The sequence below is a fragment of the Phocoena sinus genome, chromosome 10 (assembly GCF_008692025.1).
Source record: "Phocoena sinus isolate mPhoSin1 chromosome 10, mPhoSin1.pri, whole genome shotgun sequence".
In the NCBI taxonomy this organism is placed as follows: domain Eukaryota; kingdom Metazoa; phylum Chordata; class Mammalia; order Artiodactyla; family Phocoenidae; genus Phocoena; species Phocoena sinus.
In genome coordinates, this window is record NC_045772.1 from 9,376,659 (window position 1) to 9,403,857 (window position 27,199).

The window sequence follows — 27,199 nt, forward strand, 5'->3', positions numbered from 1 at the left end:
AGGGTGGTGGCTATTGTCAATTATAGATAAGGATACAGAAGATCAAAGTCAAGAACACCTAGCTGTCCAGTGGAGCAGGCTTTTATCTCTAAGTCTCTAGACTTCAGATCTTGTGTTTGGGGATTATCTTCCTATCTCCCCCACCCCATCTCCCTTGTCACCCTGTCTCCTAATTTATCCGTTTATGCATCTGCCTGTCCTTCAGCATGGGGGCTCCTCCAGGGCAGTAACGGCATCATGCCGTCTCCCCAGCGCCTGGAACAGTGTCTGTTCCGGTGTCTGAGGGAACACGCAAAAGCTTTGTCGAAGGAATGATGTACTCCGTGTCCCAGGCACCCTGCTCTGTGCTTCCACACGGATTACTTCATCTGAGCCTCCAGACCGCGCTATGGAGTAGATAGAAATCTTTCGACAACTGTATTGGGCTACAATAAAGCACTTATCAGTCTAGATACGTGTGAATACTCGTGAACTCATCATCCCCAGCAAAGATGACAAACATCTCCACGACCCCTAAAAATTCCCCGTGCCTCTTGGAAATCCCTCCCTCCCTCCAATTACAGTTGTCTCTCCGGTGTACAGGGAAGGAAGTCGAGGAACTGAGAAGTTGGCCAGCAAGTGGCCGTTGCAGTATTTGAACCAAGGTGACCTGCCCCTGGCCCGCCTCTTGGCCACTGTGCCATGCTGCCTAGGCAGTAATGGGCAGAGGGCGGGTGCGTGTGGCTGTTTGTAGAGAGGCCCTCCTGGGACATCCGCCCTCCCTGCTGCCCCCGCTCAGGGCCAAGAAGACAATTCATGAAGAGACGGTGAGTGTGCCTGTCTCAGTGACTAAGGGTGCGTGCACATGTGAGGAGCAGGCTGCCACCCCGTAGGGATGTTTGGGTACAAAGGGCAGATGACACAGACAGCACAACGGGACCAGATAAGGGTGTCCTGAAGCCAGGAGCCGGGCGCTGCGGCGAGTGGGTCTCGTGGTGGGTGCTGGGCTCAGCGTGCGAGCGTGTGACTCTGTGACTGTCAGCGTGTGACTGCTGAAGGAAGGGACGTAGCAGCTCCCGGAGCTGGGGGGCGGAAGGCGTTAACTGTGTGAATGCTGGCATGGGTGGGGGGCCCTGGGTCTCCAAGCTCTGGGCTGAGAGAGGTAGTAAACATCAGGGTGACTGGAGGATCATGATGGCGGCTCTGCAAGGATGCTGCAGGGTTGTGGAGGTTTGTGCGGCTCCGCAGTTCAACAAATTCAAATTCAACCAATGGCAGCAACGCCTGTTGTGTGCCAGGCAACCAGCTAGGAGGAGGAGACGTGCACCCAGCTTTCAGCCGAATGGTACTGGCTGCAGGGTTTGTGTGATCACCTTGTGGCTTTTTGGGGGCTGGATGCTTTTGGCCCTTTCTGCCATTAAGTCCTCACGATAACCCTATCCCACTTTGAGGCAAGATGGAGGAGCACAGAAAGGAAGTGACTTGCCCAAGGTGACCCAGCTACTCAGCACCAGGGCAGGATCGGCAGAGCCTGAGTCCTTCACCACCATGCCTATGCTGCGGTGCAAATGTCTGGTCCTGGAGGTGCGGGCTTGCACTTCTGCAAGCCAGCGGCCTTGGAGACACCCCTGCCCCCAACCACGTGGGCTAGAAACCAGGCCACAGACACTGTGCCGAGAGGCCCAGCGTTTGGTTGCTCCTAGCTCTACCTTCCCAGGGACCAGATTTCTGGGCGGAGGAGCTGCTGGGCTTTTGGAAACCCCTAAGCACCCCATCCTCGCCTCAGGCCCTCCAGGAGCTCCCGCCCCCCTTCCCCCCTCCCGGTACTGACTCTCGGCCAGAAGAGGAAAGGCTGTCTCCACCCACCTCTCGCACTCTCCCTTCTCCTTTATAAAGGCCGGAACAGCTGAAAGGGTGGCAACTTCTCCTCCTGCCGCTGGGAGCAGCCCGCCAGCCTCCCCGTGCGCCCGCAGCCTCCCCCGCTGCCTCCCTGAGGGCTCCCCTCTGGCCGCCAGCGCCCATCTTTCATTCCCGAGATAGGGATATTTTGCGCGCACACACAGACACACACGCGCAAAAAGGGGGAAAAAAGCCCACCCTCCAGCCTCGTTGCAAAGAGAAAGCCGGAGCAGCCGCAACTCGCAGCCCGTAGAGGACGCCCAGAGCGGCGAGCGGGCGGGCAGACGAACCGACCGACTCGCGCCGCGTCCACCTGTCTGCCGGGCCCGGTCCAGCGCGCAGCGGGCACGACGCGCGCGCGGAGCAGCCGTGCCCGCCGCCCGGGCCCCGCGCCAGGGCGCACACGCTCCGGCCCCCCCACCCGGCCCGGGCGGGAGTTTGCACCTCTCCCTGCCCGGGTACTCGAGCCGCCGCTGCAAAGCCAACTTTGGAAAAAGTTTTTTGGGGGAGACTTTGGCTTTGAGGTGCCCAGCTCTGCGCTTTCCGACTTCGGGGGCCTTTCCAGAAAATGTTGCAAAAAACCTAAGCCGGCGGGCAGAGGAAAACGCCTTTAACCGGCGAGCGAAGACGAACCATCGACTGCCGTGTTCTTTTTCCTCTTCGAGGTTGGAGTCCCCTGGGCGCCCCCACACGGCTAGACGCCTCGGCTGGTTCGCGACGCAGCCCCCCGGCCGTGGATGCTCGCTCGGGCTCGGGATCCGCCCAGGTAGCGGCCTCGGACCCTGGTCCGACGCCCAGGTCCTCCCCAACCCCCCAACGACGGAGCCCGGGCTGGGGGCGGCGGCGCCCGGGGGCCATGCGGGTGAGCCGCGGCGGCGGCTGCAGCGGCCTGAGCGCCTGATCGCCGCAGACCCGAGCAGAGCCCACCTCCCTCCCCAGCCCCCGCCCCCCACCCTGGCCGCGGGGGCGGCGCGCTCGGTCCACGCGTCCGGGGCCCCGCGGGGCCGGGCCCGGAGTCGGCATGAATCGCTGCTGGGCGCTCTTCCTGTCTCTCTGCTGCTACCTGCGTCTGGTCAGCGCCGAGGTGAGTTGCGACGGCGGCTGGGGCTGCTTCGCTTCATTCATTACCCCCGACCCCTACCCCCAGATCGCCCCCTCCTTTCACTGCAGTGAACTTTGGACCCATGCAGCCCCTGGGTCTGGCGCCGGGCGCTAGGTGACCTCCGAGGGCTGGGACGCGAGGTCCGGGAGGTGCCAGGCTCTAAGAGGAGGGGGCAGCGGTGCCTTTCTTTCCCAGGGGCGATCTCAGATCTCCGAGCTTTTAGGCGTCAGGGGAAGGTGTGTGTGGTCCTGTCTCCCACCCCTCAGGAACCCGAGAATAAGCCCCCTTCTAGCCCAAGGGAGAGGGCTGGGGTGGTGCCGAGGCAGCAGGCAGCGCGTCCTCCCGAGCCCACTCCGACTACAGCTTAGGTCCTGTCCCGGACCCGGCTTGCACGGGAGGTGCGAGCTCGCGCACCGGTGGTGGCAGCCACTCCAGTCTTCGGCGGGGGTGTCCGTGCCACCCTGGCTCCAGCTCCCGGTCGGGCTGGGTGCCCTCGGGGCCCGTGCAGGTCTTGCCCGGCCCCAGAGTGCGGTGCAGGAGCAGCCTGTGTCTTGGGCGCAGTGGGTGCCGAGACAGGTTTTGGGCACTTGGGATTAGGGGAGGAGTGGGGGTCTTAGGGAATTCAGCCCCCGGGGCGGTGTGTGCCTGAGGTCGCGCCATACCTGCGCCCGCACCCTGCGAGAGAACGCACCTCTCTCCCCCGCGCGCAAGGTGCGGAGCGCGCCGCCTGTAAAAGCCTAGCAGAGCTGGGGTGTAAAAACGTCTGCGGGAGCTATCAGATTGTATTGAGTCCCCCGCACCCCTCCCAGCCTCACGTAGCAGTGAGTTGGCAAGTCTACCCGGAATCCAGGTGGGAAAGGGGGCGGGGCAGGGAGGAAGCGCGAGGTGCCGGAGAGAAGAGGGCAGCGGGGAGCGCGGCGTGCCTGGGTCCCGTCCCGCCTCTGCTCGGCCGCGGCCGGCAGCCCGCGCTTCGCCTGCTCCCGGGGAGGGCCGGCCCCTCTCGGCCTCCAACGAGGCTTAGGAAGGAGGAGGCGGCGGCGAAGGGGTTAAGGTGAAGAGCTCCGAGGCCGCGGCCGGGCCTTGGGCCGCCGCCAGCGCAGGTTGTTTTGACCACGGAGGAGCCGTCGCCGTCTCCTTTTGTTCTCGGGGCTCCTCGAGGGCCGCCGGCAGCCCGCCCTGGGGCCCCGCCCTTCCGCGGCCACCCCCTGCGGACAGCACCCGGGAGGGAGGACGCGGGGCTCAGCCCGGCAGCCTACAGGCTCCTCCCGACGCCCCCTCCTCTCCGCTCCCGCAGCCCCCCGGGCCGCGTCCAGCTGTTGCGAAGGGGGGCGCCGGCCGGCCCCAGCTGCCGCTTTGCCTCGCCGCAGGGTCTGGGGGCTGGGCCCGGTGCCAGGGCGTCCTGGGAACGGCGGCGCCCCCGTCGCTGCTCTCCGCAGCCCACCCCGCCCGGCCCACCGACTCGCTCACTCACCCCACGCATGCACACTCTTGGCCGGAGGCGATGCTGCGCTCCGGCGGGCGGGCGGGTGCGCAGAGCGACGGGCACGCACTACCGCGGCCGGGTCGCGCGCCCGCCGCCGCCACGCCCGTGCACACGCGGGGCACACGCGCGCGCACCGCATACACACGTACGCACGGCCCCCGAACACGCAGCCTGAGCACACGTGCGCGCACACCTACGCACGCACATAGGCACGCACGGCCCCTATACCCCCAGGCACCAGGTGCCCACCCCCGCGCAACAGGTGAGCCCACCGTGGGCCTTGGAACCTAGTTGTCTCTGCAGCGACCCCGTTTCCTTCCTGGGTACTCTGAGGGAATGGAAACAGGGACCCTCCCGTCAGGTCCCGTCTCCACAGCACCCACTGGTTTTTTTGCCTGGTCAGGTCAGCTCGAAGCCCCTCAAGCATTATCCTTCCGTGACTGCTTTTTAAAACCATGCTCATGTGGCCGATAATGGGGGGCGCTGTGATGTTCAGAGTGTTTCTCCCTTCAAATAAGCCCTTCTCTGAACCTCCAAGACTGGATGACCCTGAATGGCTGAGGGGGTTTCCCACCCCTGACTGTTCTATCCTCTTTGGGGATCCCAGCCCGCTCTGGAGAGGCTGGGTGACAGCTGGGGAAGGCCTTCCCAGGCCTGCCCTTTCCATTTCCAGCTTCATCCAGCAACTCCTCCTCCTTTTCCAGAGCCCCAGGGGTATGTGTGTTTGGTGGGGAGGCTATGGCACGGAAGCTGGTGCCTTTCTCCTCACGTGAGTCACAGCATCCTTGAACATGGCCTTCAGGAAGCCACAGTTGTTAGTGCTTTGCAGTTTACCAAGCAATTTCCTGCAGAGCCTGAGTAAGCCTCAGGAGTCTCTAAGGGAGGAGACCTAAAGGGAAACCTATTGACACGGGAGCCAGTCCAGGAGGGCTCGCTGGTGGAGGTCGCCTTGGGATTGGCCATGTCCTTGGCATGCTTGTACTGAGCTTCAGGTGGAGACCTCAGCAGCTGGGAAGGAGGGACGGGGAGCTCTGAGGTGGGGCCTGGCTGAGGGTCGGCTGAAGCCCATAAGGTCCCATCTCCATCAGCTGAGCTGGCTTCCGGGAGGGTGACTCTCCTTGTCATGTGATGTCTCTGGTCTCTGCACCCTTCTGCCGAGAAGGAGTGAAGGGGCCCGCAGACCTTCAGTCACCCAGCTTCTTTCTGGTTTGCTAATGGCCTTAGGTAGTGGGAGACTGACTTGCTGCAGGTTAGGATCAAACAGAATTTGGAGCCTCTGGTGCAAGACCTAGGAACAGTGTGTGTGTACGTGAGACAGAGAGAGATTGATTCAGCAGGAGTGTAAAGCGGTGCTTGCCATCGGCCTCATAAGTCCCTTTCAGAGTCTTCCCTCACCCCCCCCCCACTGAAATGCCCTTCTAGCGCAACTATTTTCATTTTCTGATTTATTTAGTTGTTTATTATATGTTTTTTCTCACCAGAGTATAAACTCCCCTAGAGAGCTTTTGTCCTGGTCACCACTGTCTCCCCTGCTTAGAACGGTGCCTGGCCCATGGTGCATAATCTGTAAATATTTGTGGAAAGGACAGTGAATCCTTGCGGGGGCGGGGAGGGAAGGACCAGACACGTATCTAGGGCTTGCTAAGTGCTTTATAAACGCGGCCTCATTCAGTCCTCCCGCTGGGCAGCCAACGGTAGCCGTGCTGCCCTCCAGTAGAAGCATCTTCGTTTGAGTCCCCCTGCATCGCTCCCTCCCCCCACCCCCTTCTTGAGAGACAAGCACTTCTTTCTTTTCCATGTCTTGGTACTTGGACTGCTAAGATTAGACTGGATAGAGAGAAAGAAACAGAAGGAAAATTAGATCGCAAAGGTTCTGGGTATCTTGAGCTGGGCCTCAGTCTATACCACCTACAAAAAAAAAAAAAAAATGAGAAGGTTGGATCAGCTCAGAGTTCCCCAAGAGCAGCAGAATTACCTGGCCTTTTGAAAATGCAGATTCCTGGGCCCCACTCGGTGCTGGGAGTGGGGACCGGGGGTGGCTGGGGTCAGCGATTGTGATGCGCTGCCAGGATTGTAATTGCTGTCCTGGCCTCTGTCTTCCTGGTCTAACAGTTCTGCTGGAGGGAGACGCGGGAGCCCAATGGGGGGCTGGGCTAACAGTAATAGCGGAGGGTCCCAGGAGCCATACGGCAGGGAAATACTAGGTGGGAAAGGCTGGTTCTAAATGGCTTCTGCGGTCTGCCCAGAGAAGGCTTCTTCAAAGGGCTTGGCTTTGGCATTGACTCTAAATCAGGCCTGAGACTCCCAGGCAGGCGGGCGCTCTGAGGCCTTCTCCCTCTGCCAGCCACGGACAACGCCCCTGCTTGCTTGGGCCAAGCCCGTGTTGTCTCCCTCAGCTGAACAGCAGGCAGGCTGGGGAGTGTATATCTGTGTGTACAGCTGGGGCCCAGGCGGAGGGTGGGGTCCAAGCCCCTTTAATCCGCCAGCCCGGCTGGGAGCAGGTAATTCACCTGGCCTCAGCTAGCTTGTGCCCTTCCTACCTCGCTCAGCTGATGTTAGGGGTGAGGTGGGGAGGAGGCTGTTTGCCTTGGCTCCCACGGCTGGCTGTGCCCCAGCTGCCTTCTTGCCACGCCCTCGCCCTGCCAGGAACCCCAGGCCTGAGATCTGGGGCAGCTTCATCAGGGTGCCAGGCCTCCTTTCCTATCTCCGAGGGGGAGCTGCCCACCTTAAGGAGGCTTCTAGAACCTGTGCCCCGGAAAGCCGGGCTCCGGGCTGCTCACCCTCCCACACCTCGAGTAACCTCTGACCCCCAGCAGGTGCCCATGTGAGTCTCTCCCAGGGCATTGCATCCTGGAGCTGACCACAGGCTGAATTTGCCCACCTCTCAGCCACCCCCAGCCCCGGAAGGGACCCACCCACCAGCCCACAAGGCCCGAGGCAAGTGCCAGTGTGGGGCTCAGGTGTCATTTCCTGTGGCCCGGCACAGGGGATAATGCAAAGCTACATGCTCTCCACCTACCCACTATCATCCTCAAAAATGTCCTGCACTGCAGGCCCCGCGCATGCGTGCTGCTCGCTGCTGCCCTCAAGGAGCCACACTGAAGGACTACATGGGGATCACAGCAGGGCTCATTAACTACCCGTCATTTGCGGGCTGCTCTGCTAGGTGCGATTCCGCCTCCCAATAATGCCGCTGAGGTATTATTAGCCCCATTTAAAAGATAAAGAAGCGGAGGTTGTGTTAGTTTCTGCTGTATAACAAAGTGAATCAGCCATATGTATACATATATCACCATATCCCCTCCGTCTTGCGTCTCCCTCCCACCCTCCCTATCCCACCCCTCTAGGTGGTCACAAAGCACGGAGCTGATCTCCCTGTGCTATTATACTCCAATCAAGATGTTAAAAAAAACAAAACAATTCCATTTATAATAGCATCAATAAGAATAACATAGTCAGGAATAAGATTAACAAAAGGAGTATAAAATTTATACATTGAAAAGTACAAAGCATTGTTGAAAGAAATTTTAAAATATCTAAATAAAAATGACATCCACGTTCATGGGTTAGGATAGTAAATACTGTTAGGATGGCATTAATCTTCAAATTGATCTACACATTCCACTCAATTTCTATCAAAATCCCAGCTGGCTTCTTTGCAGAAATTGGCAATTCAGAATTCATAGGGTTATGCAACCATCACCCATTATTTAATTTTAATAATACTGATATGCACCCAAAGAGAAATATAAGAATTTTAATAACAGCCCTATTCATAATAGCCTCAAAATGGAGACAACCCAAAAATATATCGAGTAAAACGTATAAATAAATTGTGGAATACTTATTTAATAGAATGTAAATGAATGAACCACTACTAAATACGGCAACCTGGATAAGTCTCGCAGATATAATGTTGAACAAAGAAGCCCATTACCAATGAGAACATAGTTCAGAATCAGACAAACCTAACAGTAATAGAAAATGGGATAGTGGCCACCCTTAAAAGGAGTTGTGACTAAGAGGAGATGCAAGGAGAGCATCTCAGGTGCTGGGATGGTCTGTTTATTTCTCAAGGTATGTGCTTACTTTGTGAAAATTAATTAAGCTGTATACTTAGGACCTCTGTACTTTAATGTGTGTATGTTACACTTCGATAAAAAGTTTGACTTAAAAAAAAAAGAAGCTGAGGTTTTAGGTTGTTAAAAGCTTGACTCCAAGAACCCAGGTTTCCCTGGCAGCTGAAGCCCTTGCTTTGTCTTCTATGGAGCTTTTCCATCTCTTCACTGTGGGTGTTTGGGACCAGAGAATTCTTTATTGTGGAGGCTGTCCTGTGCATAGAAGGATGTTTAGCAGCCTCACTCGCCTCCACCTACTAGATGCCAGTAGCATTCCTCTATTTATAACCACCAAAAATGCCTCCAGACGTGACCAGTGTCCCCCGGGGGCCCACCCGCCCCTGATTGAGAACTGCTGTTCATGACCCCTGCAGGGTGGGGAGCTGACAGAAACTGAGGTTAATGTCCAGGCAGCTCCATGGCACTGGGAGGGAGGGGCCCACTCTGCCACTTACGAGTCGTGTAGACCTGTAGCTGTTTACTGAATTTTTCTAAGCCTCAGCTTCCTCATCTGGAAGATGGGAATACAAAAAGTCCAGCCTCTTGGGGTTGGTAGTTGGTATAGCATTTAACTCAGTGTCTGGCCTGTAGTTAGCACTTCACAGAAGTTAGCTGTGGTTTTAGTGTCAAATCCAGGGGCTCTCAGGGTGTTCTGGGCATCCAGTGGCCAAATTACTGAAAAGCACGTGCAGGAATGGGATCTCTGCTTAGAAGAAAGAAAGTGTGCTTTCTCCTTTAGGAGGCAGTGTGCTCGGGGGTGGTCCTCCTGGTGGAGGAGGGGGAGAATCATACAGGAGACAACTCCAGAGACAAGGGGAGAGTCTTTCATGCATTTTACCAGTATTTACCGAGCATCTACTGTGTGCTTCTCCCACCTCTCCTGTCTGTATCCTGGGCTCTTCCCCACTCAGCCTGGGAGGTTGTGGGTTTGTTTCCATGAGACGGCATCTCCTTTGCATCATAGGCTGGGTCCGGGGCATCTGCTAGGTAGGCCTGTTTGGGAGCCTGCCTACTCTGCGTTGGCCGGCAGCAGCAGCGGCAGCCAGCTCTCCAGGGGCAAGGAGGTCTTGGCACGAGTGCTATGTGCCATTTGGTCCCGGGCCTTTGGGCCCCTCTCCCGGGGGGTTAATTGAATCATTACGCAGCCTGGCAGACCTGGCTGGGGACCCCACCCTGGGCTTTCCTCTGCTGCTTCTCCAGAGACCCCCAGGCAGAATTAGAATTGAATCGCATGTTTTCAACCCCTTCTATTTGCAACTGAGAGCCAGGATCAGAGAGGGGCGGTGGCCAACCTGAGTTCACGGGGAGGTTAGTAGTGGTAGAGGTGAAATCCTGCTCTTTGGACTACCAGATCTGGGGCAGACAAAACCCTCAGGAGCAGTGGCCTCCCTTGGGCTCTACTGGAGACCAGCCAGCCGCTTACCGTTCCGCGGGTTGGGTCCTGTGTCCACATTTGGAGACCACCAAAGGCGTGGTCTCTGGGTTGGAGGAGGCAGGCCACGTGGAGGTGGGAGAGGAAAGTGAGGGGCAGCTGAGTTGACATCCCTCCCCATCTCACACAGGCATCCCCTGGTTTCCCGGCTGTGCCGTTGTGGACCCCCAGCTCCCAGCCAAGCTTCCTGCTAGACCCCTACCCTTCTCTCCCTCATACCTCCCGACCGCCCTAGGCACCAGGCAGGCTTATAAGCTCCACGTGCGAATGAAGAAACTCATCTCAGAGCTCTCAAGGAATTTGCTTTAAGAGCGGACATGGCCACACTCCACCCTGGCCTTCTGACTCCAGGGCTGACTCCAGTGGCCAGGCCCACGTGTGGTGGGACCCCTGGAGGAGGTGTTGATAAGTGCTAGAACCTGATCAGTCACCAGGCTCCTAACAGACCTTTCGGGGAGCACCCCGGGGACTGGCCACGAGGCAGGGGGAGGGCGGCGTTCCTTCCTCGAGGCAGCCGTTGGGAAGCCTCTCAGCACTCCAGTCTTTGGAGTGTTCGGTGCACCAGCTGGAGCAGGGGCGCCTCCCTTCTTAATCCAGGGAAACTGAGGCACAGACTTGTGTAACCCAAGGTCAGGCAGTAGTAAGTCAGGTCTGCTGAAACCCCCCCCCCGGGGGCTCCTCCCACAAGGCGGAGCCCTCCTGTGTGTTTACGTGTGCACGTGCGTGTGTCTGCATGGGTGTGAGTTCGGACACGCAGCAGATCTCGCGCATTTTCTTTGCCCCGAGGCACAAGAAAGAGGCCCTCGCCTCTTTTTCAAGACCTTTGGCATCAGCCCCTCAGGTCTCCCTGGACCATGGCGGACGGGGCCGTGACATTCCTATGAGGGCTGCTCTCATGTTATTGTAGGACCTGTGATTTCCCTGGAGGAAGCCCGGGCTCCAAATGGGGCCTGTTAAAGTGCTTATTAAGTTTCAAGTGTTTTTGGCAACAGGCCAGAGGGGCTCTAAAAATAGGGTTTGGTTGGGCACGGGGCACTGGGGAGCTTTCAGGGTTCCCCGCTGTATCTGAGGATTCCCTTCCCTCCTCTTTTGAGTGAGAGACTGAATAGATAACGCTAGTACATGTGGCCTCCTGAGACCATCCAGCTCTTCAAGCATCTGTTAAACACCTTGTGTACCCAGGAGGCTGGGGGTACAGGCTCTGCCCTCAGAAAGACCTGGATCTGAAAGCAGGTTCTGCTGATAATCGGCTGTAGGATTCCGACAAAGGATGTCGCCTATTTGAGCCTCTGTTTTTACCTCTGTCAAATGGGGATTATTCGATCTCCCGTGACAAATGCTGGCTGCCTTTAGCTGTCAGGCGTGGAGGGGAAGCAGAGAGAAATCAGAATGTTGGAGCCTCCAGAACCTGTAGTGTGATGGGGGGACAGATACACGCGATCAAATCTAACTTAAAGCAAGCTGAGGTTCTGTCTGGCGGGGAGGGATGCAGATCTGAGCTGCATCTTAGAGGCTTCTGCAGGTTCTGGTCCCGGGCCTTTGTGGTCCTGGTTGTCAGGACCTGGAATCACCCCCCGACCCCTGCCTGCCCCCGGCCTGACTGTCCATTTGTCCGTGGCCAAGGGGCCCTATGGGAACTTGCCATAGGAGGGAGTGTGTGTGCTGGGGGGAAGAGGGCCACGGCTGGGAAGCCCTTGCTCCCAGCTCACTTGGCCCCCCTGTGTCTGCCTGGCAGGGGGACCCCATTCCCGAGGAGCTCTACAAGATGCTGAGTGACCACTCCATTCGTTCCTTCGATGACCTCCAGCGCCTGCTGCACGGAGACTCCGGAGGTGAGTTGAACCCTCGTCCCATGCTCTGGCCCTCCGCTGAGTCCTGGGGAGCCGGGCGGGCATCCCCGCTGCCAAGGGGGGCAGGACATCTGGCAAGGGCATCCCCGCTCCCTTGGCATCCAGAGACCCAGAGGCCTGTGGCAGCCCCGCAGGGCTTGGCCACACCTGTCCCAGGCAGGGCTGAGTAGGCGGACGGGTTGCTACCTGGGATGTGGGGTGTGGCGGGAGAAGCTCCCACATGTGGCTCTGGCGGGGTGCAGAGGGTGGGGTGCCGAGAGGAGGGGCCGGGGAGAAGGTACCCAGGGCATCTGCCGAATGTGCATCCGGGTGTGGACTCAGCCGGGGAGGGTGGTGCCAGGGGCCTCTCCCTGCCCCTCCGGCCGAGGGCCCGGTCTCCAAGGTCTCCGGGGGACACCTGGCCCACACTAGTGGGCAGCCCTGCCCTTGCCCAAGAACGCGCTCAGCGCATGGGCACGTGCTTGGTGGCACACACGTGGCGGGGCTGGCGGGCTGGGTCGGGAATGTATTTATAAACGCTGCCTTCAGAGCAAATTCCATTCTATTCTAACCTCTGGCCTGTTCCCTGGAGCCCTGGTCGGCAGCCCCCCTGCACCCCCAGCTCCCCTTCCCTCTGGGGTTTTGTCTCTTTGTCACTTTGTAATCCTTGCCCAGACTGCTATCTACGGGGGACAGCATTTCCTGCCTTTGTTTCCTCTCCCCGTTGGGCCCCTGGCTCCCTCTCAAAAGCATTCCCGGGCCCTTTCAAACCCGCCTGTGCTGGGGGCTGGTGAGGCAAGCGGGAGGGGGCCCCAGCTGGGCCCACCTATTGTTCACCAGGCCCCCCGCCCCACGTCTCCCACACCTCCCACCCCATGCCCGACTGGCCAGCCCTGGTCAACACAATGGGGCAACTTCCAAATTTAGCCTCTCTGCTGTTTCTTCCCAAGGCCCTTGGCCCTCACCCTCGGGCAGCCCCTGTGTACCCCGGGTGGGAGTCGGGAGCTCCGAGATGAGGTTTTCAATAGCAGGCCTGTTTCAAGGCAACCGTGTGGCTATTTTTTCCTAATCAACTTAACCTTTCCACAAAGCACATCTTTTCCCCATCTCCTCCCCACCAGGGACATTCCAGAGATGGCAGAGAGAAAGGAAGGGAGTGAGAAGGACAGACAGACGTGCTGACGCAGGAGCAGTAGGCTAGACGGAAAGGCACCAGTTATAGCACAGTCTCCTCCAAACAGGACCCACTGGGAGCCTGCACTGATGAGCTGGAGCTTTGTCCTGGGCAGGGCCAGCGGGCCGGTGGGCTGGGGAGACAGCGGGAGCGTGAGGTGCTGCATGGAGGGAGCAGGGCTTGTCCTCAACCCTCGTAGTTTATTTGCTGGCGCTGCAGCCGTCAAGAGATAGAAGGGGCTGCCCACAATTCGGTGAGGAGCTCCACGTCTCTGCAACCCTCACTTCCCGCAGCTGCTCCGGCCGCCATCTCTAGAGAGAGGGATGCGTCCAAGGAGTGCCAATGATGCTGAGATGAGGGCCACCCAGGATAGAGAAGGGAGCTGTGGTTTGTGACTTTAGGAATAAATGGACAACTTAGGGCAGAAGTGGGGCAAAAGGTTAGGGGGAGAGGGACAAACACGGTGAAAGACTGGGGGCTGGAGAGAGACTAGGGCCAAAAAGGGGGCAGGGCAAGCGCTCCCCCAACACCCACCCCCTGCCCCACCAGGCCTGGCTATTCACCCCCTGTCTCTGCCTTCAGCCTCCACCCCCATCCCTCTCCTTCCCTCCCTCTTCCCCGCCCAACTGGGCCATTGTCCGGGGCTCCAGAGGGGCTGTGTCCAGGGCATGCCGGTCCCCCCTGGGGATTCTGGGAATTTCTCCATTCAGCACTTCCTATGGGAACGCTGGGTGGAGGGGCACTGGAAACTGGCCTTCAGAGCTCTGGGTCCTCACCCTGCCCTGGAGGCCAAGGAGGGTTCTCTTACAGTAGCAAAGGGGGTGGGTTATTTTTAACTCCATTGACATGGGTTCTGTCCAAATATGTGGTTGAAGGGCCCGGAGTGGGGCTGATGATCCCTTGGCGATGCAGTCAGGGCCCCACCACCCTCTGGGCCGCATGGCCACCCTGGGGCTTGTCTGGAGGGGCCCCTCCTCAGAGCTAGGACCCTCAGGTTTACGGGGAGCCAGAAGGGGAGACTGTTTTCTGGAGTGGTGTGCCAGCGCGGGGACGGGGAGGGAAGCAGTCCTCCCGCCTGCCCTGGAACCCACATCCGAGCCCCCAGAGCCGCGGTCGAGCCAGCCAACAGTTTGCAGAGTGTGTCTGACCTCCTCTTACAGATGAAGACGGGGCTGAACTGGACCTGAATTTGACCCGGTCCCATCCTGGAGGCGAGCTGGATAGCTTATCCCGCGGGAGAAGGAGCCTGGGTAAGACTGAGGGTGAGAACGGTGGCCTCTCAAAGGTGGGAGCCAGGGAAGAATTGGGGATGCAGCCAGCCCGAGGCCAGAGGGCCTGCTCCTTCGTGCTGACACTTAGGACCGAGTGGAACTGAAGGAGCACAACCATCCTTAAATACCCTCTACCGAGCAGCTAAGTCATCATCCTCCCCCCACCGACTCACACTGTTTTCTAAATATAGTTCGTTAAAACCTCATTGGTTCATTAGTTCAACCTTGGAGGTAGAGATTATTAACCCCACTTTATAGAGTTGAAAACTGGGGCCCAGAGAGGGTAGAAAAGCAGCTGAGGTCACACAGCTAGCAAGTGGTGGGGCTGGGATCCTAAGCGGCTCTTCTTGCTTGAACGCAGTGCCGCTGGCAGGCTGCACGCCTCCTCTGCAGTGCTGTGCCTGTGGCAGCAGGCGTGAAGCAGAGGAGGGCGCAGGTCACTGGGTCCCACAGAAGCTTTCTTAGGGAGGCGGGTGCCCGCTCCAAGCCCCTCTTCCTCTCTGCCCACCTGCAGTCCCCAAAATTCTATAGACCGTGGCTGGGGGGCCCGCCACGTAAGAGTCAGGTGGCCTGAGTTTCACTCTTTGTGAATTTGGGCGGCTAATTTAGCTCTCCGAGCCTCAGTTCCTCTATATGTGAATAATGACAGCATTGACTGTAAGCCTGCTGTAGGCCAAGTTTCACTCACTCCTTTATCGGCAAGTACAGTATAGGAACTGTTATTTTCCCATTTCATAGGTGAGGAGACTGAGGCTTGAAAGAAGCAAAAACGTAAGAATAGATCACAGTGTAAACAGCAGTGTGAGAGTGGCTACAAGATAATACACAAGTAAGGGCCACATGCCAGGCAAACTCATAAATGTGTGAAATCATCGAATAAAATGCTTGAGGGCTGGTGGGAGGAAACTGACGCGTACCCCACGCCAGCGCTCTCAGAACGATCTCACTTGATCCTTACAGTGGTTTTGGGGTGTAGATCTCATCATCCCCATTTTTATTTATTTCTTTGGCTGCATTGGGTCTTTGTTGCGGTGCGCAGGCTTCTCATTGCTGTGGCTTCTCTTGAGGCAGAGCACGGGCTCTAGGCGCTCGGGCTTCAGTAGTTGTGGCTCACGGGCTCAGTAGTTGTGGCTCCCGGGCTGTAGAGTGCAAACTCAGTAGTTGTGGCACACGGGCTTAGTTGCTCCGCGGCATGTGGGATCTTCCCGGACCAGGGCTCGAACCCGTGTCCCCTGCATTGGCAGGCGGATTCTTAACCATTGCACCACCAGGGAAGTCCCTGATCATTCCCATTTTGCACGTGGGGAAACTGAGGCCTCAAGCCTGTCAGCAGCCTGCCCAAGTCCTGTGGCTGGTAACCCTCCACACTGGGGTTGAAGGAGATGGGACAGGCCAGCGTTTCTGAGGACGAGCGGTCCCAGAGGGGCTCCGCGCTGAGCTTTCCTGTTGGTGGGGCTTCTGGACAGGCCTACCACCCTGATGGAGGTCCCCGTTCCCTCCAGGTTCCCCAACAGTCGCTGAGCCAGCCGTGATCGCCGAGTGCAAGACACGCACCGAGGTGTTTGAGATCTCGCGGCGCCTCATAGACCGCACCAACGCCAACTTCCTGGTGTGGCCGCCCTGCGTGGAGGTGCAGCGCTGCTCCGGCTGCTGCAACAACCGCAACGTGCAGTGCCGCCCCACGCAGGTGCAGCTGCGGCCCGTTCAGGTACCCAGGCCTCAGCCAGCCCGAGGGTAGGGGGCGCGGGACTCGCTGACCAGGCTTCGGGGGGCGTCCAAAGGCCTTCCTGGCGGGCTCCGGGGCTCCGTCCAGAGAGGGCCGATCTCGAGAAGCTCCCTCCCGACAGGTGTGCAAAGGCCGCCCATGGGTCCGCTGAGGCCATCCAGGCTGCAGTGACCATGAGGCACAGACAGGCCCCTGGAGTGGGGCCATATGTAAAGGATGCTGCCTCCTCCTTTACAGGGATCAAATCCCCAAACATCCCTGGAACAGACAGGTCCACAAACATATCGTACACTCAGAACATTCTGGGCAGCTGTTCAACTTCCCTCAAAGATCTCCCCTATTCAGGGCTCTCAGTTTTCTTCAATCCAAACAGAGAGAGGCTCAGCTAGGTGCCCCAGCATCTTTAACACCCGCCCATCTCCCTTTGACAGGTCGTGTCTTTAGCAAGGAGGGCAGAGAGACCCCCGCCAGGCAACAGACCCTGCAAGAGCTGGGGCAGCCCCTAGCAGAGAGACAGAATGCTGAATCCTGTCCCCTTTCTGGAAAGATTGGGTGTACACTCTGACTCAAGGGAAATTTTAGAGTAGAGGACGTCCTGGGGAGCTCCTGGTCTCACACGGGGCAGGGCCAGAGAAGTCTCAGCTGTCTTCTGATTTACATGGAAAGGTTTCTGCACCCCTGGGGGCAGCCTCGCCCACACACCAGCTCAGGCTGGGCCGAGCTGCTGCTGGGCGGTGGGCACGCCTCTCCAGGGCTCAGGACCGGCTTGGTGCTCCCCACCTACTCTTGCCAAGTGCCCTGCCTACCTCTTCACACTCCCCTCCCCTATGGTCAGCCGTGGCCTTGCCTTGCGCCTGCCTTCCATCCCAGGCCTGGGCCTTGGGCCCAAGATTACCAATGTCACTTTCTACCCCGGCGCCTACTGTCATGGTATCTCCTGTCCCCAACACTGCCAGCTCTGTGGATGGACACCTGACAGCTGACCTCCCCCTTCCCGCCTCCCTCCTGGATAAAGCCTCCCCCCACTTCCTTCCAGACAACCATCTCCCCGCCTCTGCTGCAGCCCCTGACCTTGGCTGGCGCTCAGGGAATGAGGACACCACAGGCCCCACACTTAACCGGGAAATGCCTTTCTCCCTCTCTAGGGGATCTGAGGGGGGCTGCCGGAGACCAGGTCAGGGGGGCTTGTTTTGATGGAAAAGCTACGAGAAGAGCAGAGGGCAAGGTCCTGCCATTGTTTGGGCCAAAGCGTCTACCCTGCTGCAATCCAGGCTTTCGAGGAAAGATCACCACAGGGGATGCTGGGTGGCAGAGCGGGCAGGCAGCTCTCTCGGCCCCTGCCTGTGTGGTCTTACGGAGCCACTTTGGTGGTTCTGTCTTCCAGGTAAGAAAGATTGAGATTGTACGGAAGAAGCCAACCTTTAAGAAGGCCACGGTGACCTTGGAGGACCACCTGGCGTGCAAGTGTGAGACGGTGGTGGCACGACCCGTGACCCGAAGTCCCGGGAGTTCCCAGGAGCAGCGAGGTAACCGCCCATCCAGGGTCTGCCTCTAATTGCTCAGCCCCCTTCTTCTATGGCAGCTGCCGGGGGCACGCTGGGGGAACTGGATCTGGCCTGCCCCCGGTTAAGTTCACCGGAAGCCTTCCATGTCACTGACAACAATCCAGGTTCCTCCCCTGCCTGGGAGGCCTTATGTGAGGATGTAGCCCTCTGTTGGCCCTCTGGCCTTGCTGCCAACCAGTCCCCCTCACTTATGCCACCCCAGCCAGGTTGGCCTGTTTGAGTGGCCAAATAGGTTTCTGCCTCAGGGCCTTTCTTTGTACACGTCACTCTGGCTGAAATTCACTCCTCCTGGCTCTTCACAAGCCTAGGTCCTGCTCTTCACTTGGGTCTCAGGTCAGAAGTCACCTCCTCTGAGAGGTCTGCCGGCCGCCCCATCCAGAGCAGCCCCCATCCCAGTCTTGCTTCCGTAGCCCCCTACTTTGTTTTGTGAGTGCATGAAATGGTGGGAGGAACCATGGCCTGAATGAGAGAACACCCTAAGGCATATATCGTAACCAGATATTTGACGACTTGTCCTGGGGAGGAGAAATCAAACTAATTCCTTGTAGCCTTGATGAGGGAATTAGGACCAGTTGGGGGGAAAATCACCAGAGAGAGATTTTAACTACATATATGCAAAAGCTGGTGATCAGTCAGGAGTCCAAGATGGAATTGTCTGCCTTGTGAGGTGGTGAGTTCTGTGTTCCGGGAGGTATGCAAGTAAAGGCTGGGCAACAATGTAGCAGGGATGTGACAGATAGGGTTCAAACACACAGATAAGTTGGAACTGGAATTCTGTTCCTGTCCTTAGATTTCACGAATTCACAATTTCAGGGGTAAGTTTGACTTAAAGAGTTGAAAGGGACTAAAAAAATGGTCCAGTTGCCTCCTCTACATCTTATGGAGGAGGTACCTGAGGCCCAGATAAGCTGAGGTCTTGCCCAAGGTCACACAGCCAGTTCCAGGTAGGGCCATAGCTAGAATTCAGGTATCCTGAAGTTCTGTTCTTGGCTCTTCCCTCACCCTGACAGCTGTCACTGGCTCTTAACTTGCCTCGTCTTTTTTTTTTTTTTTTTTTTAAGGATTTAAAAATTTTAGAGCTAGAGATGATCTTACAAGTCAGTCCTTCACTGTTACTAATGGGGCTGCTGGAGCACAGAGAGGTTAAGGGACTTCATGAAGGTAGCACAGCGGCAAAGCTGAGCCTGGAACCCAGGTCTTGGAACATCTAGTTTTGGGTTCTTTTTTTTTGGGGGGGACGCGGGCCTCTCACTGTTGTGGCCTCTCCCGTTGCGGAGCACAGGCTCTGGATGCACAGGCTCAGCGGCCATGGCTCACAGGGCCCAGCCGCTCCGCGGCACGTGGGATCTTCCTGGACCGGGGCACGAACCCGTGTCCCCTGCATCGGCAGGCGGACTGTCAACCACTGCGCCACCACGGAAGCCCTAGTTTTGGGTTCTTTTGACTGTATCTTGCTGCCTTTTCTCCTTCTAGGAGAAAAGTAAGGATCAAATGAGACTCATTAAGTTAATAGGATTAGATGAGCATAAAAAAATCATGCAAGTGACTGTTTGGATTTTCAATAACTTTCTTTGGTTAGGGGACAGGACAATCTCACTGTTACTTCTTACTAACGAGCCTCCTGAAGACAGGGCCATCTCAGCCTCTTCCTCCTGTTCTAAGAGCTGAGCTGAGTCATGGATGACCTAGGAAGGCTGAGAATTCGACAGCTTCAAACTGACATGTTGTAAATTACTTGTAGAGTTAATATGGAGAATGACTGCTGTTCAGGAAAAATTATATTCTTCTTTATGTTTAGAATGGGGTTCTTTTCACTGCCTTTGTTTCATGTGATTTTCTGAACCAGTTTCTTAGGAGGCATGTTCAACCACTTGACGTGTAGGTCTTGCCATTTTAGTTTCAGCATTTTGGCCCAGGGCGACAGTTCCTGTGGCAGCTGGTGGTGTGGCACGTGTGATAGTCAGTGTCAGACCTCCTGGGCTCAAATCTCTGCCCTGTCACTTATGAGCTGAGTGATGACCTTGAGCTTTTGCTCAGGCTTTTCCCAGCCCAGTGTCCTGCTGGCGGCCCTGTCTCTGGCCCTTTAATGGCCCTCTTGGGCAGCCTCCCTCAAGTGAGGACCTGAGACCCCACTGAGTTCCTAAATTTCCTACTTGCAGCAGTGGGGTAACTGCCTCATGGGAGCCTGTGTCTGTGAGGTGGGAAGTCAGGTGTTGGCCCCAAAGTAGCTGGGCGGGCTGGGGAGAACTCTGGAGGCTCCCAGGAAGAGCCAGGCCTTGAGCTTGGCAGAGAAGACTTTCATTGCTAGGGTGTCTACCTAGGAGCCCAGGAGGAAGAGAGACATAAGTGCTCATCTTGACCAAGACTGGCAGGCACTGTGATTTACAGCCCAGTGGTGATTCCAGAGGCAGATCCCTGCATTCAAACCCCAGACTTTCTGTCTCAGTTTCCTCATCTGTTAACTGTACAAACCTATACCTGCTGTGAGGATAGATAAGCTTAGGACTTTGACAGGTGCGTGCTAGCTAAGGGTTTCTGGCGATTTCCATGTATTACCTCCTAAGCCTAGGGGGCCAGGGCTGCTGTTCTCAGTTTTAAAGATGTGGGAATTGAGGCACAGAGAGTGTATGTGACATTCCCCAAAGCATACAGCTAACACCTGGGAGAGCCCAGTTTGGACCCAGGTGGTCTGGCCCGCCCCACTGTACTGCCTCTCGGAGTGGCTAGGGCCAGGCAGACGACAGGTACAATGGAGGGAAAGGCCCAGGTCAGTGGTGGAGGGGTATGGTTATGCCCGAAGCCTAGTGGCTCCCCCATCCCATGACCGGAAGAGGCTGAGGTTGGTGGGAGGAAACCTCTGTAGGGGGTCAAAGGAAGGAAAAAAGAAACAAGTGAATAAGAGCAGCTGCTGTTTGCTGATCACTTCTCTAAACTTAGTGGCTTAGGACAATAGTCATTTTCTACGCTCTCTCCGTCTGTGGGTTGGCTGTGCTCAGCTGGGTGGTCCTGGTGGCATCTCTTGCAGCTGCAGTCAGTTATCTGGAGGCTGCACTAGGAGAGCTGGGCCTCTATCCCTCTCCCTGTAGTCCAGGGCCTCTCCTCCCCGTGTGGCTCCCACATGTGACAACCCCAGCAGGCGAACCAGACTTCTTATGTTATAGCACAGGGTTCCCCAAAGTGCAAAGGTGGGAGCTGCCAGGCCTGCTTAGGGCTCATGCCTGGAACTGACCAGCACCCGTCTGCCTCATTAAATTGGTTAACAGATCCAAGTCCAGTCCAGGTACAAGGGGCATGGAAATCAGGGGCATATCAGTGGGGTAATGACAAAGAGCTTGAGGCCAGAGTTCATCTGCTCCCCTCTGTGTTTGCCAGCATATCGTCAGTTATTCCTTCCACTAGTCCTGTGACGTGGGCAGTTCGTTATCCCCATTTCACAGATGGGGAAGCGGAGGCACAGAATGGTTCAGTAATTGTCCCTAAGGTACAGCTGGTGAGCGGTGGAGTTGGGATTTGAACCCAGGAGGTCTGGCTGGCTTCAAATCTAGACTCCCCTCCCACCCCTTCTCTCAGCCCAGAGGATATGGGGAGGTCTGTGGCAGGCCTCAGTCAAGGGGATAGACACCCCCAAATGCCCGCCATTGTTCATCCACCTGCTAACCAGACCTTTCTTTCTCTCAAGCAGCCAGGACGCCCCAAACTCGGGTGACCATTCGGACGGTGCGAGTCCGCCGGCCCCCCAAGGGGAAGCACCGGAAGTTCAAGCACATGCATGGCAAGAAGGCGCTGAAGGAGACCCTCGGAGCCTAGGGGCATCTGCAGGAGAGTGCGGGCAGGTGAGGGCCCGGCGGGGAAACTGAGGCCCAGCACCCTGTGTTCCTTCTCCCTGGCCTGTGGCTTTGGCTGAGGAAGGGGTCGGGGGAGAGGCATTTTCCCGTACAAAATCCAGGCTCTAAGCCTTGATCTCCTCTTCCAGTTATCAGTGGAGTTTTTCCACGGTACAGGTTGGGTGAGAGGCTTTAGGGACCCCTGCCCAGCTGCGTCTCAGTATGCCCTAAGAGGATGGGAGGTCTAAACCTCAAATCTTCCAGCCCTGAGCCCTGCTGGAAATCAGGGGCAGCCGGTTGATCCCAGCTCCCTGCCCCCGGTTGCCTGTAAGAGTGGAATGGAGCCCTAGGCTGTGTCTGATCCCCGTGTTCCTCTGCTTGGCCTACAGGGTTATTTAATATGGTATTTGCTGTATCGCCCCCATGGGGTCCTTGGAGTGATAATATTGTTCCCCTCGTCCGTCTGTCTCGATGCCTGATTCGGACGGCCAATGGTGCTTCCCCCACCCCTCCACGTGTCTGTCCACACTTCCACCAGTGGGTCTCCCCTCAGTGGCCTCCAGCATCTTGCCCAGAAGCTCAAGAAGGAGTTGAAGGACCTGGACTCCATCGCTGTCTTCCTCTCCTGACCTGGAGAAAATGGGATGAAAGTGCAAGAGAGACTGATGGGGTCGCTGTTGGGGGAAAGGAGCTTCCTTCTCCAGCGCTGTGGACTGGCCTGAAACCCTGCACGTGGGCCTGAGGACCTCTCAGCATGGCCTGCCTGGTCCCTGGACCCGCAGCCAGCTCTGACGGGAGCACCCCCAGGCAGGCCAGGGTACTCGTACTCCTGTGGCTGAGACCATGTTGGGGAGCATAGACTGGAGAAAACCCCCTCCTGCGATGCCCAGGCCCGGTCATCTCCCCTTGGTTACCTCTGCTCACAGTGGCTTCTTTTCATTTGATACGTTTGAATTCTTTGAAGATGCGGACTCTTCCAGGCAGGGGTGGCCAGAGCACCAGGCAGCCGAGTGCCCTCTCAGACGGGTTAGAGATGAAGTTTGCTCCGGAGGTGGTTGGAGATGGTGACCTGGGCATGCAGTGCCTCCTTCCACTCCCCCTGTTCACTTTTTCCTCCGTTTCATCTCTCTACCTCCACCCTGTGTCTCCTCCTGTCCTGACCCTTCAGTCTGCTCCACCAAGGGGCTCTTGGACCCCTTATTGAGGCCGCAGATAACCCCAGTCACTGCTCTGTAGGACAGAAGACCAGGGCCCAGGGCAGCAGGGGGCCTGCCTGTCATATCCCAGCCCAGCCAAGACTGCCATGTAAGGTTGTACAGGGTGTTTACTGCACAAGGGCACTGCATGCAGGGAGCACAGGTCACACACAACTGTAGACATGGCCAATTTGTATATTTATTATGACAATTTTTTGGCAGATGGAGGTAAAGTGTCTTGAGGAAAGGGATCCTTTTCCTAATTGACACAAAAGCTCTGTGTGGACTGGCTGTGCCTCTGACCCAGCCCACAACTTGGAGCGGTCAGACAGGACTGAGCCCTTGGTGGCGGACAGGGGAGCAACACTTGTCCCTGTGGCCTCCATTTCCCCAAGTCCTCAGCTCAAGCAGTCTCCCCTTTAGGTGGGTGTGAAAAACCCAAGAGAAAGTCTCCAAGGGTAGGGGGTAGCCCTTGCTCCGCCCCTGCACACGCCCCTCTTCTTAGATCTTTTTGAGTTCCATCTCTGGTGGCTCCTCCCAGGAAACCAGCTATTGGGCTGGGAGTGGGGGAGAAAAGGGAAAAGATCCCCAGGGCCCCCTAGGGGTGGGGTCTGAGCTCCCACCTCCCTTTCCACCTTCTACTGCACTTTCCCCCCTCCCCCCATCTCCCAAATCTGCTTCCTTCAGTTTGTAAAGTTGGTGATTATATTTTTGGGGGCTTTCCTTTTATTTTTTAAATGTAAAATTTATTTATATTCCGTATTTAAAGTTGTAAAAAAAAAATAACCACAAAACAAAACCAGATGAATCCGCTGGAGCTCTGTCTGTTGGCACTGCATGTGACAATTACCCTTTGCGCATTGGCAGGATTTGCCGACAGCTTACAACGGGTTCCTCTCGCTCTGGGAGACTCAGGCACAAACGCGCGCGCGCACACACGTTCACACATGCATGCGCACACGCCGGCCCGCTGCTCTGAGAGAGGCTCTGTCTGGGAGCCGGTGAGAGCCAGACGGCGCACTCTGTATGGCTTGGTCCCACTTGCAGCTCCTGATACCCGGACCCCACGTCCCTGTGCTTGTCACTGGCAGTGACAAGAGATGGGTTTCTCCAGCCTGAGGGTCTCCACAAGGGAAATGGATCCTCAGCCTTATGGGGTGGGACTGGCTGTGGGGAGGGGTTACCAAGCGTGGGGAAGGCTGGAGGAGGTCCTGGAGGGGCTGTGGGGTTTAGAAGGAACACAGCTGAAAGTTGGGGCTGGGGTCTGATCTTGGCTCAGCCCTTAGCCAGCTGTGTGGCCCTGGGCAAGTCATAGCCCCTCTCTGGTCAGAATACCATCTGAAACAGAAGAAGATGGCCAGGAGACCTGTGGCCTCCAAGGTCCAGCTGTGTGGTTCTGTGCTTCCCCTCATCCACGAAGACTTGGGTCTGATTCCATGAAAAAGATGCCAGATGTATTCTGGGTCTTACCTGCTGGCAGACTAGCGCTGACGGGGAAACCTAGGAGGTGGAGAATCTGACTCATCATACGGACAATCTAAAACTAAAACCATTTTGCCCCTGTAAGTAGTGAGCTCCCTGTCACTGGAAGTATGTAAGTGGCAGCTGGGAGACAAGTTGGCTGAGGTTAAACTGAATAACATTTGGGCTCCCCGTGATTGATTGATTGGTTGATTGATAGATTGACTGACTCATTCATTCATTCACTCACCTTGATCCCCTACCATGTGTCTGTCTCTACCAGTGGCTTTTGTAGCAATTTGGTGTAAATTCATCCTGGGATTCATAGCCCTATGCTTGAGGTGGTGGTGGTGGGCAGTGCCGATCAGAGGGATTTACCTGAAAACTCCTACCCCCTCCTGCCCGACCTGTCTCTAGGACCCTCCCCATTCCCCAAACCCCCAGGGTTCTGGGTTCCAGGGCACTAGAGAAGGCTCAGGCTGGGGGGAGGAGGGGATGGGATTTAGAGGGCAGCTGGGGAGCCAGTGCATGTGGCATCTTGACATCTGCAAACAGCTGTGCTGTTCCATGGATGGCTGCAGGAACTTCCTGGGTGAAACAGGCAGAGCTGCCTGCATCTTTCCCTTTCCCAGACACCATCCCAGGCAGGTGCCAAACCAGGCAGCAGCAGTGTCCAGCCTGTAGGCCTCCAGGGTCCTGGTGGGCCCTCTCTGGGTTTTAGAACCACCAAGCTAAAATGGCATTCTTCCAGAATCCCTTCTGCTGGGAACAAGGCATTCCCTTCTTCATCCCTTTTTCTGCCCTGTTGGCTGTAATACAGGCATGATGTCTGGCACTTAAGCAGCCATTTTGAGCATTGAGGTGAAGGCCAAATGCTGAGATTGGTGGAGCACAGTGGAAAGGGCCGGGGGTCCCTGACACCTGACTGCCTAGCTCAGGAGTTTTTACATAAGAAAGGAGGAAATGTCTGTATTTGAGCTACTCTTATTTGGGGTTTTCTGTCCTTTGTAACCAAACCCAATCCTAATAGAGAGACCCATTCACTCTGGGAAAGAGACGATGTGGCCCCCACGCTGGTTCATTTGTCTTCCACAGTCCTTGGGTGCTTCGCATCATATTATGAACTCTCCTTTATTCAAGGCCCACTCAGATGTCAGATCTCATTCCCCGCTGCCCTCTGCCCGGCCCAGGAGCCTTCTCTGTCCCAGCCAGCAATCCTCCTCTCTCAACTAGAGCAGAACTGTAGCCCCCTTTGGAGGCTTAGTGTCGGTTCCCTCCATAAAATAACAAAATAATGGCCTCTTTCACTTATAAAGTAAAATATCTATAACCTCTTAATACTCTCAGGATTGTTTTCAGGAACGGAGGAGAAAAGGAAGGGCAAAGCGATGGCCAACAGGCTTAGAGAGATGAAGTGACCTGCCGAGGACCACATAGCTCCTGAGTGGCTGGATCCCAACCCTGTCCTCCTCTGCTGACACCACATCTGGTGTGTTACCGCTGTTTTGTAGCTTCAGACCAGGAACCCCAGAATCCTAACACCTGTACATAACCTGGGGTATAGTCCTGATTCAGGCATGTAGTTACCATGTGATCCTAGGAAAGTCACTGCTCCTTCCAGATCTCAGCCTTTCCTTCAGACCTTCGTGCAAGTGTCAACCCACCGGTGAGGCTTGCCCTCTCTGACCTTTCCAAAAGAGCAGACCGCTGTCCCATAGCCCCCCTCTCTTACCCACTTTATTTATCTCCATAGGACTTATCCTCTTTGGGCTCACTCTGCAGGTATAGTTGACCCCTGAACAACACGGCGGTTAATCCACATATAATTTAGAGTCAGCCCTCCCTATCTGCCTTTCATCCACGGTTCCTCCTTATCCGTGGATTCAACCAACTACGTACTACTGTAGTATTTACTATTGAAAACTATCTGTGTATAAGTGGACCCACACTGTTCAAACCTACATTGTTCAAGGGTCAGCTGTACATCTTTCCTGTCTCCTCCCTCCCCCCAGGGAGTTATTTTGTTCACCTCTCTGTCCTCAGAGCCTAGAAGAGTGCCTGGTACATAGTAGGTGCTCAATAAATGCCTGTTGAATGAATGAACATGAAGGTCTGTTATTGGAGCAATCAAGTGTGTCTGCCCCACATCTCAGCTTGCCTGGCTTCATCGCACATGCTGTGGTGTGGCTGGGAAATTGCACTGACTACAGATGAGATATTTCAACTTCTCAGCCAGCTCCGTGCTTAGTGCAGCATCTTCCTTGATTGGAAGATCGTTGAGAGCTGGGGTCATGTCGAATCCATCTTCTAAACTATCCAGCCATCATCTCTCTCCATATCTACATCTCTCCATCCATCTATCCGTCTATCTATCCACCCACCTACCCTTCCATCCATCTACCTATCCTTCACCCATCCATCCATTCACTCATCCATCCATTCACCCATCTATCTGTCCATCCATTCTCCCATCCACACACCCATCCATCTACCCATCCATCCATCTGTCCATCCATTCATCCATCCACCCACCCATCCATCCATCTACTCTGCCATCCACCCATCTCCCTCCTTCCTCTCCTATTTCTCACTTTTACCATGTCCCAAGCTCTGTACTTGCCACCTCATTTTATTACCTTCCGAGGAGTGTGGTGCCAGTGAAGAGAACAGAGATTTAGAACAGAACACAGCTAGCCCCATCCCAGCAGCGCTAACCCCGCTGCATGGCCTTATAGATAGCAGCTGCATAGGTTAGAGACACTAGAGCCGAGCACTGCTCCTGGCACGTGCCGCACTTCTGCCAATGGCAGGGGTGTTATTAACTCTCAGCAAATGGCTGATCATATTCCACTACAGTGGAGTAGAGATGGAAACAAAGAAAGAATGAGCACAAAATCACACAGGGATAAAAAGTTCAGCTGCAGCCAGCGCGTGCATTTATATTCCAGGCACTGCCCCATTATTCTACTCAATTAACCCCACAATCCTTTCAGGCAGATATCATTGTCCTCCGTTACAGATGAGGAAACAAAGACTCAGCGAGGTTCAGACCTCCCCCCGCCCCCCCCCCTCCGCCCCCGCACTGCTCCCCAGGGCATAGTTCTTCCACAAATGGCCATGGTCCCCTTGGGGGGAATGTT

The 27,199-nt window shown here is 56.3% G+C and overlaps 1 protein-coding gene across 2 annotated transcripts; it reads left to right on the forward strand.

The window, feature by feature from the left end:
• Positions 1-2,829: 2,829 nt before the first annotated feature.
• Positions 2,830-26,162, forward strand: PDGFB (platelet derived growth factor subunit B). 2 transcript variants are annotated; one of them, XM_032646681.1, is made up of 7 exons: positions 2,830-2,962; positions 11,749-11,845; positions 14,177-14,266; positions 15,790-15,995; positions 17,398-17,539; positions 21,258-21,411; positions 21,792-26,162. In XM_032646681.1, exons 1-6 carry the CDS (start codon positions 2,900-2,902, stop codon positions 21,383-21,385), a joined length of 726 nt encoding a protein of 241 aa, XP_032502572.1. In that variant the 5' UTR covers positions 2,830-2,899; the 3' UTR covers positions 21,386-21,411; positions 21,792-26,162. The 2 variants fall into 2 exon arrangements, with proteins under 2 accessions (XP_032502572.1, XP_032502573.1); XM_032646682.1 differs by having other exon boundaries at positions 21,261-21,411; positions 21,792-23,400.
• The last annotated feature ends 1,037 nt before the right edge of the window (positions 26,163-27,199 follow it).

Bases quoted from the DNA above. Each gene is read 5' to 3' on its own strand.
- PDGFB (XM_032646681.1), top strand. From the start codon at position 2,900: ATGAATCGCTGCTGGGCGCTCTTCCTGTCTCTCTGCTGCTACCTGCGT. The intron at 15,996-17,397 runs GTACCCAGGCCT...TCTGTCTTCCAG, and splicing joins TGCAGCTGCGGCCCGTTCAG to GTAAGAAAGATTGAGATTGT. The intron at 17,540-21,257 runs GTAACCGCCCAT...CTTTCTCTCAAG, and splicing joins GAGTTCCCAGGAGCAGCGAG to CAGCCAGGACGCCCCAAACT.